This window comes from Mesitornis unicolor, unplaced genomic scaffold (genome assembly GCF_000695765.1).
Source record: "Mesitornis unicolor isolate BGI_N332 unplaced genomic scaffold, ASM69576v1 scaffold13055, whole genome shotgun sequence".
NCBI lineage: Eukaryota > Metazoa > Chordata > Aves > Mesitornithiformes > Mesitornithidae > Mesitornis > Mesitornis unicolor.
Genome location: NW_010184912.1, coordinates 52,108 through 67,695, shown reverse-complemented (window position 1 = coordinate 67,695; position 15,588 = coordinate 52,108). Strand labels below are relative to the sequence as shown.

The following is a 15,588-nucleotide window of genomic DNA, read 5'->3' as shown; positions in this document are numbered from 1 at the left end:
TTTTCCTGCAAGGTTGTTGATCCTTATTTTTGCCTAATTTGTCAGGTGTTTATGTATGTAACATCACTACACTGGAGGATTAAGCAGCATTCCATATTGCAGAAGTAAGCAACGAATCAATTGCCACACTTAGCATTTTTAGAGTGACTGTGTATGCTTGTAAGAATTATACCAGGTGAAGGAAGAAGTTGGGTGGGAGTTTGGGTACCAGTGAGGTACGGTTTTCTGTCATGAATCTGACCTGCTGCTTCCTGCTTGACTTTGGAAAAGCTGAATTTATATTTAGAAGGCAGCAATTATTAGTCTAATATTCGTATCACAATAGCAGCCAAGTCTCTTGTCAGTGTCGTTGACCCAGTACACTGCGTGCCACCCAAACCTCATACAGATGTTCTCTGTCCGGCACTCAGGGCTTTCTCCTCTCACATGGTATGAGTAAAATGCAACTTTCTAAAGCTTCACAGAACCAATGTTTTTATAAACAGTTGTCGTCTTTCTGTTTTTCTTGAAGAGAACTCCGTTGAGGTACTGTAAGTCACACAGGCTGGTAAGCAACTGTCTGAAATGAGGGGAGGTGGAGCAACGTGACCCATGGGGACTTTTGTGATGGGAAGGTGGGATTCTTCCCCAAGCACCTGCTGTGGGGGCCACATTTGGCCTGGTGGGTAGAGAACATTTTTGCACGCTGTCCTGGCTTACATCCCCTCCTCCTCACCCCACCCCATCTGGTAAATCCGAAATCAAAATGTTTGTGGAGAATTATATAGGTGGCACACGTTTGCTCACAGAATGTCTACAGGTCTCCTATCATCTGGCTTGTAATTCTGTTTAAGTAACAAACATCATTTAACATTGCTAAATATTGCTCGGTACCTTTTTTTTCATTGCTGAAATCCAATTTGTGTATACCTACTATTTAAAACATCTAACTCACTAATTGCAAAATCTATAGAAAAGTCCTTACAACATCAAAGGCTCACTTGATCCTCGGAGCTGTTATAAATGAAAAACTGCCTCTGTTACAAGCAAATAAGGCACTTAATGCACTCTTTCTGGCTGTGATGCTATTTTTCCTGTGGGTTTTGAAAATGACCTTCCTGTAAGCATCAAGGACTGTAACTTTTCAGATAAAGAAACTTGTTCTTGTTTTAAGTCTATGCCAGGTTCATTCCCCTATAGCCCACAGTTTTCAAAAGCAGAAGAAAAAGTAATCCAGAATTAAAAAAATAAAAAACCCCTTCTGTTTCCAGAACGAAGTTACCCTGTCAGCTTGCCTTGGGCCTTAGGTGGAGAAGTGGAGATTAAAGAGTCAGTATTCCTTTTCATGTTTCGTCTGCCAGTTTTGTGAATGTAGAAAGAGTACTTGTGGCTGCAGCTAAGTAACTGACTGTGGTATTAAGTATGGCATTTTCATCCTCATGCAGCAAATTAAAAATATTCTTATAAGTTTAGCACAAGGGGAATTCAGTATCAATACCATCCAGTCATTGATAAAGGTATTTCAAGGAGAAGGGTGAATAGCGCAGCAGATGTAACCTCAATATTTTCACCAATTATAAAGAGCCTCTTTGTGAAGCTCTGTGAATATGTAAGATGATCTCATCATTTCCTATTTACTCAATACTTACCTGAATACGCGATATAGTGTAGCTTTTAAATGCATATGCACATGAGTAAAATGTCCTTTTGTACGAGACTTCGCTAAAAGGCTGCTTTTGATACACAATTTCTTCATCTCCTCTTCAAACTGAATTAAGCTACTTCCTTCTTTTAAAACACAACTCACTATTTAGAAGCTTTGGCTTTGATTTCTCAGAACACCCTTACAGGAAGAAACTATGTTCTTTTTCTTTTTGTAACCATATTTCTGAAGACAAACTTGTACTGATTTATTTTGATTTTCTAACAGAAATAGGTTCCTGCAAAGAACACTGACTGTTTCTTCTTCTCCCCCCTCCTTCACTCCACTGCTACAAGAATATTGCTGTGCGCAAAGCTACCGAGGAAAACTGAAATCCCTCTGTTGGGAACTGTGTACATAGCAATATATTCATACTTCGAGAAATAAGTGAGATTTTTTTTTAGTTCTTAGCATGACATGCTGTGCATTTCTTGCATGCTAACCACTGAATTCAAATTGAGTAACTAGGTAACGTTTCAGCAAATTTTAGTCAAGTTTAGCATCCACCATTTTAGGGAATATATCTGTGCAGCTAATGTAAAGGTCACCAGTTGTAAAATATTAACCTTCAGTTATTCCCTTTGATTAAAGGGCTTATATATATGTGTATATATATATAATTATATTTGTCATCCTTTTCCTAGTATTTAAGATTTGTTTCATTCTCCTGTTCACAGTTAGACTCATTGTAAAGACTGTTCCTGACAGCTATTAAGCTGAAATCCAGTGTCACAAAAATTTCTCTGTATTTTCACACAATACATCTTAGTAACAAGGCCCTTTTTTTCCCTCTTTCTTTTAAACATGTAACTCCCATTAACATTTTGGAGACTTATGCATTGTTTAGTAGAAGAAACTAAGTCTGCAAGATAAGTCACCTCCCCTGCTGTTCTTACAAATGGACCAACACACCTGATCTTGCATAATCCCATGTAACTTCAGCCACGAGCCATCCCACCAGCAGGGCCTCAAGTCTCACCTTCCCCCATACTGCATACTGGGTACTCCATCTAAGCTACAAATAGAAATTTAAAACTCTTTGCATCTCTCAGTGTACAGAAATACAGAGCTGAACCCTGATTCTCAGTAAGGGATTTCTCTTAAGCACAGACTGAGTAAGTTCAGGATGTGGACCACATGGCATTACTTCTTCAGAAGTTTATGCTAAGCTGAAATGCATGGTCTGTTACTAGTAACAAAATATAACTTCACAAGCAGAGCTTAGAGTGGACTAGTTCTTTACTTTCATTTCTTCTCAAAATCAGTAACTTCATTAATAGGCTTCCTGTACCTGCAAACTGAAGATCCTCAAAATGAAACTGGACTTTACTCAGTAACACTGGGCTATCAATAAACCAGATGGGTTTCCCTTCCTGATCTCTCTTTCTAGTTGCTTGTTTTCTCAAAATTCTCAACTGATTTTTAAATTTCAGTTTGGCAATGCCAACAGTGTAAAACTACTGTTAGAATTAGAATACATTAGAAAAATTAGAAAACATTTCCCTTTTTTTTCATTCTTTCTCTTTCATCACATTGAGAAATTTCTTCCCAAGCTATAGTGTGAGCTCTGAGAACTGGCTTGGGGGTGCCTAATGCACTCTCAGTGGATGTAAGAACCAGATTTAGCTGCACAGCACAGCTGGTCTGCCGGAGAATCTCTTTACAGAGAGAATTTTTATATTGAATCGTGGGACTTCCTTCAGAGCATGGTCCACAAATCTCTCATATGAAACGTGCTTTAGACAGATGCAGGAAGGAAAATCCTGTGTATGTGGTAATATATCTGTGCTGGCCAAATAGAGAGTGGGAATTTACAGGTAGATTAACTTCATGGAAAGCTCATTTTCAAGACAGTATTTCAAATATTCTTTGGTTGTATAGTAATTTGGGAGCCTGAACTCAGACTGTAGATGGTTTGTATGCAACTCTAACGCACTGAATTCTCTTTCTTGAAAAAGCAAGCACTTTTTCCTTCAGAAATATTAAAAGGTTTTCATTTGCCCCTTTTTTCCATAGTTCTGAAATGAATGCTCTGCTCTGCTCTGCTCTGCTCTGCTCATGACATAGACTTTTCCAGTGGTGCAACAACCAATATAAAATCATTGAATCACAGAATGGTTTGGGTTGGAAGGGACCTTAAAGCTCATCCATTCCAAACCCTGCCATGGGCAGGGTCACCTCCCACCAGCCCAGGTTGCCCAAAGCCCTGTCCAACCTGGCCTTGAACACTTCCAGGTGCAACCTGTGCCAGTGTCTCGCTACTCTAACAGTGAAGGTGCTGATGGAGGAAGGGCTCATCTAGGATAAAATGGACTGAAAGAGCTCTAGGATCTGGGTCCTCATAGTTTTTCTGTCCAGAACTGCAGTGTGCTCTTCAGTCACTGGCTAATGACTCACCTGGTGCGCTGGCTTTCAAATGTGCATGTGGGCAGTTGTGAGGATTCGTCTTTTGGTATTTGTATAGCACAGTAAATTGCTCAGATAAAAACTGTTATAAAGAAGACAACAGTATAATTAGTAGGTATCAGTGCAGATAGATATTAGGAGTTTCCACACGTACGTGTGGGTGTTCAGGTTTCCAGAAAGAAGACAACATCACTCCAGACTTCCATGCACATCAGTTCTACTGTCAGCTGTAAGCAGTGTTTTGAATGCCCTATTTTCCTGAAATGGAAGTCTACCGTAATCAAAACTTACAGCAGTACTTTTCTTCCCGTATTCTTCATAACTTATAAAGTTGGGCTAATTTATATGAGATTGTTTTCTAAAGTGGCATACAGCATTGGTTTGACAGAAGTGCTGGGTAGTCAGCTGTGCATATTTTATCTTTATTCTGCTGTATAATGAGGTTTTGAAGCCAATGAATTATCATAGCAGAATATTTAGAGCCTGGAATACAGAGGTGAAAATTTAGGGAAACTTATGGATCTCTGCTAGAAGCAAACCTAGTTAACTAGAGGTTGCTGAAAAACAACAGGACCCAGATCACAAGTATTTGTTCATATTACAGCTGAACCTAACTTGCACTTTACATTCACATTACATTGCACTTTTTTAAATGCGTTTTTTTATTCAGTAGTTGAAAAATGGGAGTGGGGATTGGGGGATCCCTCCATGGTAAGTGTCTGTGTTTGTATGGCTGCCTTCATATATATCTTTTTCTGTAGATACCTGTTGTACATGGGTTTAGATATAGATACATTCATATGTATAATTAGGGGTATAGACATTTGGTTAACTTGAAAGCTCCAAAGTGTCGTTTGTCATATTTATGGTAGGAACTTTAACTGCCTTAAATACTTACTCTTTTCCAAAGTGACTTTTTTCTTTTCCCTCTACAAAAAAAATCAAAATGTACTTCATGAAACTATTGTATATGAAGCACTTATTAGCCGTAATTAAATGGACAATATGAATTTACTACGTCTTTAGGACTCTGGCTTGTTCTGGTTTAGAGCAAGATGATTAATGCAAATACATATTACTTGAGATAACCATTTAGCAGCTAATTTAGCCAAATTTATTACAGCAGTTAGAGGTTTTTCATTTTAGCAGACCGAGACAAGGACATGACAAAAGCAGAAGGCGTATATGAATGCACACTGCCCTCTAGTGCACAAACCTTTACGGATTAGGGAGAAGTGCAGAGCAGAGGAAGCGCTCCAGTAACAACAGTAACCAGCGTTTGTACAGTTTAGGTTTTCTTCAAAACCGTGCTGCTTCCTTCTACCGAAAAATTTGCATTTCATCCCCTTCTCCTGACACTGAAGCCTCAGATACAAGCCAAATCCGCTTCGACTTGGCAATATTTTGGCGGAAGTATTACTTTAAACATCCGTATTTTTAAGCCTTCTTGCTGTGAGCATTTCGTAACACCGTTTCACATTACTGACTGTAATTGTTTCTCTGTTTCCTAGCATATTTATCGGAGAGAGCTGTCACTCTTTGGCTCTAACCAAACCATTCTGTGCCTCCCTTAGGCGTCTTACTCAGTCTGTTGGTGGATTTACTTTGCTCTGGTAGAAAGTAAATTCTCCCAAGACTTTCCCCCCACTGACCAGTGGAGATTTGGTTCATGTGAGAACTGTAAATTCTGTTTGACAAGATCAAAGAAACAGATGTATAAGTTCAGTGGTTGATATCGCCTGCAATAAGGAGAAATGATCAAAGCAGCAGGGGTAGAGTATCTTCCCAAACCTTTCAAATATCAAGAATCTCACAGAGGTCTACCTAGGAGCTATGAATAAATCACATATAAATTTGCCTCTTTTTTTTTCCTTTTCTTTTTTTTACAGTTTGGCATTGCGTGCATTGAAAATGTCCACACAGCAATAAGTTTTCTGAGAACCAAAGAGATGTGTAGTTCTTTTTTACTTTTCTTCTTCCACTAGAGTTTCCAAAAGCAAATTAAAATTATACTTTAAAAACTTGTAAAACATGCAGCTAGTTACGCTGAACTTAAGATCCCGTTTGTCATCTCACTGGCGTGCTGCATCAAACCTAAAGGAAGCCAAATATTTTCTGCTCACACTAGTGCCATATTGTACAATGAAGATCATTTTACCACAGTTCTAACATGCACTATACCTTGCTTCTGGTTTGTTTGTATTTTTTTTGCCAGTGCTGAATAAGGGTCAATGTGTAACAAAGTATTATCGCTGGATGCAGAAGAACGGAGGCTATATCTGGATACAGTCTAGTGCAACCATAGCTGTCAATGCCAAGAACGCAAGTGAGAAGAACATCATCTGGGTCAATTACCTTCTCAGGTAGGTCTTCCCGTCACTTCTCTCACTTGAACTCTGTTGCTCGTCTTTTTAGCTGATGGTTTTAAGGGAAAAAAAAACTCAATTGCCTACTGGAGAAAGTTAAGTACTTTTCGTATGATCCACCTCAAAAACAGTGCAATTAGGTTATATCTATAGAGACATCTCTCATGTCTCATTACACTGGAATATTCTTGAATTATTATGCTGCCTTAGTCTTCAAATAAACCCTCCACCATTTTATTCCATGCCTCCACTCTCCTGAAATCTACTCAACCTGAGCTCAAAGGTAAAAATTATCCACACCAGCTTGCAATAGTTGTGTTATAAAATCTGGTGTGAAGTGTTGGGCACTGGTTTATTTGGTTACTGAAAATGCATGGAAGAAAATTTCCGGAATGCTGCAGAAAGATCTTTCTGAAAGGTGTTTGCCAGTTCACTCCAGAGTAAGGAATTTTCTCAGGAGAAAAGCCTTGAGCTAATACATTGCTCCTGTAACCATCAGACAGTATTCTCACTGAAAAATGCAAAATAGGATTTAAAAATAAAAGTAGCAATTAAAACTATTTTAAACTGTTAGAACTATTTTTAAAAGAAATCATAGTAATATCTTGAAAAGCTGTTTTCTGAGAAATTCTGTTTTACCAAAGCCCAGGTATTTTTAAAGGACTAGTTTCTGCACTCAAAGGAAGACAAACAGTCACTGGGAGACAGTGAATTATAAACCTGACCTTTCTCATCTGAAAATACCTTTCAACGCATTCTGTTTTGTGAAAATATTCAATAAGGTTGGGGGATTTTCTGTTTCATTCCAGAGCAGAACAAACAAACAAATAAAATTTGAAACCTTGAGATTGTCATGAAATGCAAGTGTCATTTTCTGGCCTGTTCTCCTTTTAAGTTGCTTGTCATGGTTTGTTACATTCCTTTTGATGCTGTGAGAGTTCAAAGTGATGTCTAGGGGTTACACTGTGACTTATTATGCCAAGTCCAGCAAGCCCTGAAGAGACTGTGCCTGCCTAAACTTGCATGTTGAAATACTTTTGATTGCCCTTTCGGGGAAGAGGAGAAAGCAACCCCTGGCAGAAGAGCATTGAGGGATGCTGTGGGAAACCTTCCACAGCAGCGGAGCGTTCATTGGGGCTTGCGTGTTTCTGTCCTGCTGTGCTTGAGCAGGGGCATTTCTGAATATATTCTTATTCTGCTACATTTTGTCTCTTTGCAAGAGCAAGGCAGAATGCAGCATTTCAAGAGATCAGCTTAAACCTGCCAATTCTGAACTGGAAGTACAGCTTCACTGCCCCAGTCCTGACAGGGCTTCAAAATGCCCAGAAATGGCTCATATTCTAGCTGGAAAAGTAGTCCCTACAAATTATGATCAGTTGTCTCTGTCCTCTTTGCTGCTTTTCAGACAATAGTTGAACCTAATCCACAAACGTCCGACAAAATTATTTTCTCTACCAACAGGATGTACCTGACAAAAAAAGAAAAGCGGTGTGGTCTTCCCCAGGTTGATTTTTCTTCCCCAGAACTTGATTTTTCTGCTGAATTCCCTTCACCAGTCTGTTAGAGAAAGATTAACTTCTCCACTGAATTTGTATTTTTAATTTAGATTTCTCCTAGTGCTGGAATCCACAAAAGATCCAAATGTCCAAATAATATTTTAGCGACAGATCAAGGCATAATTAGGTCTACTCTTAGCAGGAGTACTGGTCTGTATACATTTCCATGCATTAGAAAGTATGATTCAGCTGTCTGTAAAAGGATAGACTAATTATAGTGACAGGAAGGATTAATGCCGTTCTTGTTCTATCAACTTGTTATTCACAGTGTGAAAGCCCTCAAACATCTTTTGCTTGGGGGGTGGGCAAATTTGGGGACTGCCCTGGGATGCAACAGAATAAAGTCACTTAAAGATAAAGATGATGATCGTAAGGATGGCATTTCAGAGTGAACTGTGTGAACTCAGAATTTCCACAGTACACGGCCGTGGGTTGAACATGGGCACAGTGTCACTGTGGCAGTGTGTCAGTCACCCCGGCGCTGCCTCATACTGTTCTACGCAGGACTGCGGATTTTCTGCTCTACCACCAGGCTGGAATTTGAACTGCATAGAAACGCTCACCTATTCAGAAATGAGTGAAGTCTTTGTTTATTTTCAGCATTCCTATGTCACTTATGTCTAGCTGCATCTGTGCCCCTGCCTTTGCACAGACTGGGGAAAGGAACTCATTTTAAAAGGTACAAACCAAGAAAAAGCATAGAGTTGGGTTGGGTGTTTTTTCAGTTTCTTTGGCAGTGGAGCTTTTTTACATTGCAGTCATGTTCATTGCTAACAAGTCACAGGTGAGCACCACATGAACAGATGAAGATATGATTATAATGGGTGTGTTGACAGTTCTTTATCCCTAACATATGCATCTTAACATGCACATGTGCATCTGTCATACAGTTAGAGTGGTTACTTTTCGGTTTTTGGTGACGTGGATGCATGTGTGCAGTGGTTAAAAAATATGTAACTTTTTAATCTATTTTTTGGCCAAATTCTTTTGAGCAGAGGTCATTTTCTCTAGACCTCCCTGAACACCTTCTTACTAAGTTTATGTATGGTCTGCTTGATTAAAGTGTGGAAAACGGGCATGTTGAGAAAAACAGGTATTGAAAGGGCTCTGGCAAGGTTGATAGAGAACATTGTTACAGAGATAACTCTAATAGACATTGCCGGTGGGAGAGAAACAGATTGGAAAAGTTAAAACACCCTCTCTGTCCTTCCAGGGGCAGTAATGGGATTGAAATCGAGATATTTTGTTGTTGGATGATTACACAGTGTAGCTTTACTGTTAGATATCACAGAAGCCACGGTGTCCCACTTCAGTAAGAATGCTTTGATAGCTCTAAAACTTCACTAGAATCAAACGAGTTTTAGTACCTGGTCAATATAAGTATTTGACAGCGGTATTAAAATAAGTCTTCATAAAATCCCTGCTGTGAAGCTCTGAGGAGTTGAAAATGTATGTTTCTGTGTTTGCTCTGCTATTCTTCCTCTTTATGTTCTTTGTTCCTGAACTTTGATATGAAAAGAGGGAAAAACTGTAAAACTGCAAATGTGTTTATATTTGCTGTCTCCTCTTCAGTAACCCGGAGTACAAGGACACTCCAATGGATATTGCACAACTTCCTCATCTGCCAGAGAAAACCTCAGAATCCTCAGAGACCTCTGACTCTGAATCGGACTCAAAGGACAACTCAGGTAACACACATGGTGTGCCTTTACATCCGCAAAAGGTTCTTACCATAAGAGCCTCATGGTTGGCTTCCAGCTGCTTTTACTTCTCAAGGATTGTTCTATCGTAACAAGCCAACAAAAAAAATCCTGTAAAATTAGACTGAAAAACCCTAGCAAAATCTTGTAATGACCTCAGCATTTCCACCGTATCTCCATTTCCTCAGTATTTCTCTTCACTCTGTGCATGCATCCTTGCCTACATTGTGTTGAACTAAATATTTGATTTCTCAGCTAAGCTTCATTAATGGGCGTTGTGCCTTCTGCAGGGGACCTGGGATTGTAACTGTTGAATATAATTCTAGTTCTTATCTTCCCAGAGTAGGCATATGTTCTGTAGAGAAGTCTCTACAGCCAATCCTCGTGACCCTTTTTCCTGTATAAATACATTTTTGAGGAGTCTCACTAGGGGACATTGAAAATTGCAGAATTTGAGGGTCTTCTTGTGTTAAAAGAATTATGTTTTATTAGAAGGTATAGGTTGAAGCACTTGTTTCTAAACTCTTTAAGTCTGGGACTTCAGATGTTTTTAGAAGCTAAATGTACCTGTCCAACTCCATGTCTAAATTAGTCCTACAGATAGTCCAGTGCACACATGGTTCACACACTTCCCATTAGTTTTAAAAGTGGCTATCTAGGCACAGGTACAGATCATCTGGCTTTTAAAGGAGCATGGTTTCCTGTGGTTTCCTCTGCTGTAGTATGTGAGATATATAGATGTAGAGCTACAGATATAGATATAGATACATATAACTTTTCTCTCATGTCTATGATAACAAAAAAATTGTGGAGAAAATGGATGACAGTGACATAAATCAAGCAAAACCAAGAAGAGGATCAGGCCGAAGAGGATCAGGCCTTAATGTTATCTTATATGATATGTCTGTTCTCTTTGATCTTTTGCCTTTATTTTTTCTCCTTTGATATCTTGGTTTGATGGTTTAAGTCAACCTTAGGCACAGATACAGGCTTGTTGCCAGCCATCACTAGGAATCTCTTCACCTATTCCCAGTGCTTCCTTTATGCTGTCTTGTTCCTAAATAGCCAAATAACACACATGTGGAGAACAGTTTGCATTTCCCATGTGCACTGTAAGTTTCTCCAGGTGAGAAGTACAGACGCATTCATGACACCTAAGGCTGATGCAGAACAGGAAAGCATTTTTCAAAGGTGCACAGATGTGAACATCTCAGGAGATGTCCAGGAGTCTCAGAAGACAGCTGAGGCAAGGGGTTGTTTCTTACAAAAGTATTAAATAGAAATGCCAGAGCCTGAAATCAGAACAGCATCTTGGATGAAACCAAGTTCAGTTCAAGCTCTGATAAAATCCCAGGCAAATTTTGAGCAGCTTTAGACCTCACCCTAAGCCCACTCTTGACCAGCTAGAAACCATGGCCTTATAAGAAAGCATCTTCAAAAAAAGAAAACAAAAGTAGGAGAAATTCAGCCCTAGGTGGAACAAAAGGCTGGAGGAGATTTAGGGGTTTGTGCCTGTTACTTTGCTTCTGTGGGTTTTATTTTTCAAAAAGGAGGGTCTCTCTGCTGCTGGGGACTCAAGCCAAAGTCCCACTAAGTGACTTGTGAAGTGCACTGCCCTGAGTCCTCAGGCAGCTCCCCACCTTCTCCAGCACAGTTTCTGGGAAACTGTTTGGTATTGACATGGATCCAGGAGTAACCAGTCTTTAGAGGAAAACTGGCCCTTCCCTTCTCCCCTTAAAATGAGTGTATTGAAAAGGGTAGTACTTGGCTCTGATAAGTGAAAAAACATCTTTTATTTCCCAACAAAAGATTTCTTGATAGTCTGTAAAAGACGGGATCTCCTGAAGCCTTTCATGACCCTTTCAAACATAGTATGATAATGGGAGTATTCATTCTCAAAGCTGTTTTTGCTGGGTGATTCCAACGGGTGTTTGTCTCATCCATATTAGAATTAGGTAAAAATCTAAAACACAGCTAAATGAATTCAAGCAAGAAGAGTGACAGCTTTTCAGTGCTGTAGTTGGACTATTTTCAATGGCCCTTAGATTATTTGGATCAATCACGAGTTTAATTCACTGCCTGATTTTTTTTGTTATTTTTATTTGTTGCCCTTCAGGGGAATATGAGAAAACAGTGTAGCAACATAACAAAATTGTTATAACTGGTTTATTCGTTCAGATTTATACACATATGACCTGCTTCTCCTCTCACACGGGAGGAAATCAGCAGTAATTCCACTGAAGTCAGAGGCACTATGCCACTTTGAAAGTGGCAGTGGTGAGAGGAAAATGAGATGACAGGACTAGAATCTTCGTTAGTAAATAGTGCTGCACCTGGACACCTGCCTGCTGCAGGAGAACATGGATATGAAAGAGCAATCACCAGCACGTAATGGTCATAATGGGATTGTTCACTGACTCCTCGGATGACACAGCTACAATGCCATTGTGCTCACAGTTGTCAAAATTATTCTTGTCCGGCAAGCAGCTGAAAAGGCCCCCCTCAATCAAGGTGCAGGCCACACAGCATAGGCTTTTAATGCATTAACAATCCTGAGAAGTTCATGGTGCCCAAACTCTCCCAACACAACATTACAAAAAATTGTGGCTCTACAGAAGAGAAACGCCTTTTGCCAAAAATGTTTACAGCACTCAAATGTCATTGGTAGGTAGAAATCTGGACTTGGGTTATAATGTTAGGTTTCTGTTGCTAATGGTTTGTTTCACTTTCCTTTTGCTCTAGAGGACAATGAGAACTCAAAGTCAGATGAGAAAGGAAACCAGTCAGAAAACAGTGAAGACCCTGAATCCGACAGGAAAAAGTCAGGAAATCAGTCGGATAACGAAATGAACTGTAATGATGATGGGAACAGCTCCAGCAACCAGGACAGCAGGGACAGTGATGACAGCTTTGAAAACTCTGACTTCGAGAATCAAAAGGCTCCTGAGGACAGTTTTGGCACTCTTGGCTCTATGCAGATCAAGGTGGAGCGCTATGTTGAGAGTGAGTCAGACTTGCGGTTGCAGAACTGTGAATCACTGACCTCGGACAGTGCCAAGGACTCAGACAGTGCAGGGGAAGTGAATGCCCAGTCTTCCAGCAAACATCAAAAGAGGAAGAAGAGGAGAAAAAAGCAAAAAGGAGGGAGCATGACCCGGAGAAGGCTGTCAAGCACCTCAAGTCCAAATGGACTTGACCCAGCTTTGGTGGACCAGCCCCAGCTGCTCTCGTCGCCAAACAGTGCCTCAGTGCTCAAAATTAAAACAGAAATCTCAGAACCTATCAATTTTGATAACGATAGCAGTATTTGGAATTACCCACCCAACAGGGAAATCTCAAGGAATGAATCACCCTACAGTATGACCAAGCCCCCCAGCTCTGACCACTTCCCTTCCCCCCAAGCCAGCAGTAGTTTACACGTCTCCATTCCAGACTCCGTTCTCACCCCGCCAGGGACTGAAAATACTGCCAGCCGTAAAACTCAGTTCAGCACCTCATCCAACTCGGCCTTGGCTCCAGTGTCCTCTGACCCTTTGTCACCCCCGCTTTCAGCATCTCCACGGGACAAACATCCAGGAGGTCCCACAGCTTCCAACTCTTTGTTGTACACTGGGGACCTGGAAGCCCTTCAGAGGTTACAAGCAGGCAATGTGGTGCTTCCTTTGGTTCACAGGGTAACGGGAACCCTTGCTGCGACCAGCACTGCTGCTCAGAGGGTCTACACCACTGGCACTATTCGGTATGCTCCAGCTGAAGTTACTTTAGCCATGCAGGGCAATCTCCTCCCCAACACCCACGCTGTTAACTTTGTTGATGTTAACAGCCCCAGCTTTGGGCTGGATCCTAAAACACCGATGGAAATGCTCTACCACCACGTTCACCGACTCAATATGTCGGGACCATTTGGAAGTGCTGTGAGCGGGGCCAGTCTGACCCAAATGCCTGCAGGGAACGTGTTCACGACTGCCGAAGGACTTTTTTCCACTCTTCCATTTCCTGTGTACAGCAACGGCATTCACACTACACAGACTCTGGAACGGAAAGAGGATTGAAATATGACCACATACTGTGTTCAGTGTTATACTCTGAGGCATAGACTATGTTTTAATTTAGACCTTTAATTCTAGCACTTTGAATTTGAGCAGGTCAGCTTATTCTCTCAATATGATGGTCCCCATTTCATTCCCTTTCTCTTTAACTTGACTTATTCTTTAATGTAAAGATATTTTTTTATTTTTGCCTTCAGAGAGTCGAAGTACCAGTTGCCTGCCATTTTGTCTTCTTCTAAGATGTGTGTTTTTTCCTTTGCATCTTTATTAAGATGCCTTTAATATGTGTATGCCTCTGCCATAGAATACTCAGTGTTGTGGTAAAGAGATTTTAAAGTGACAACCATTGGTTATACTTCAAAATGATCTTGATATGATCAAGATTAAAAGAGACAAGCATAAACAATGTGCCCTGTTTGACTAAGTCAAATGAAAAGGGGTTTTTGTTCCTAATTCCTTTAAATAGGGGATAGTATTTTAGAATTTTATGCAGAGTTTAATTCTCTTTTTATGGTTAAGATTTTCTTACTTGCACATAAAATAATTTGGGTTCTTAAAAAGTTAATTTCTGGCCTGTGACTAGAATGTTAAAAAGTTGGACTAAATGTTAATTACTGAAACTTTAACTTAATTTCTAAAACCATGGTGCTATCATTTATTAATCTGTAATGTCTTCATACAATATGCAGCTTGTGGGCTGGGTTTTTTGGAAAGAATGTGTTCCGTACTGGTTTCTAGTCGGGTGCTGCAGTCTCCTTGGTTAGTTAAGACAAAAGCCCTCATTAACATTTGCTGCAGGACTTAAAATTTTTACCTCCAAACTAACAAGCATAGCCTCACATCAAATTTAAATGGGTCAGGAAGCCTTTTTCAAAAAGCGCTTAAAAACAAAAAAACTCAATTTAATTGACGCGAGGAGCAGTTTCTTAGGTGCATATTATTTTGCTTTATTTTTTCTCAGTGTAACTGAGGCTAATTTTGCAACGTCAATTAACACTTCGGAGTAAAAGGAAAAAAAAACAGAAGAACTATTTAACATGTTTTGTTTTGTTTTTCATTTAATATTATAGAGGGAAGGTTGTAAATTTCTTTTCGTTCTTTGATTTGGGTATTTTTGTTGTTTTTTCCTTGTTTCTAGTGTTGAAACCAATATGTTTTAAAACTAAAGAATGGGTTAATAAGCTTGAAATAGATAACTACAACTGAAAACTGCACATTAAGGAAAAGAAAAGAAATCTCCTATTTTGTCTTTGTTACCAGAAATCACAGTGTAGTGTCAAACACTCCAAATGACTGTCAAATATAAATTCTTCTTCCACTCCATCTTTGGCAGCTGTTTGTTAAGGCATCTAATAACAGATGTGAGAACTGTAATGTGTACAATGTGTAAGTGTCCTTGGCTGTCAGTCCCATTGCAGTTTCAATGTGTGTTACTATATGCAGTATATACTAAGCTAATGTAGTTGTTTTGTCCTTTGTCTTCTCTGTGCTTTATCTCTAGTCCGGAGTGGTAAAGTCCCATTCCTGCAGTCCTAGTGAACCAGTGATTCTTGGGGGTTAGTGGTTTTTGTGTGGTGGCCTTCCTCTGTAATGTCACCTTATGCTGCTTCCACTGTCTGTATACCTTTTAATTTCTGCTGTTGCTTTGCTGTTGTGTATTCTCAGACCTCTCTCTCCCTCTCCTCTTCCCCCCAGCCTCTCCCCTCTCTCTTTCTCTTGCTCTCTCGTTCTCTCTTCTTCACTCTCAGAGATAAAAGACTCTTAACTAGCTCAAGGTTAATGGAGCCATTTTTCCCACAGAGGAATTCTGGGTATGACTTACTCTTCCAG

The 15,588-nt window shown here is 39.9% G+C and overlaps 1 protein-coding gene across 1 annotated transcript in view; it reads left to right on the top strand.

Annotated features, from left to right (window-relative positions):
- The window catches only part of NPAS3 (neuronal PAS domain protein 3), a 60,128-nt gene extending 45,361 nt beyond the window's left edge, over positions 1–14,767 (top strand). Inside the window, exons 4-6 of the mRNA XM_010184663.1 lie at positions 6,303–6,450; positions 9,582–9,697; positions 12,452–14,767. Coding sequence (XP_010182965.1) covers positions 6,303–6,450; positions 9,582–9,697; positions 12,452–13,761 — 1,574 coding nt within the window. The 3' untranslated portion in view covers positions 13,762–14,767. The remainder of the gene's footprint in view (positions 1–6,302; positions 6,451–9,581; positions 9,698–12,451) is intronic.
- The last annotated feature ends 821 nt before the right edge of the window (positions 14,768–15,588 follow it).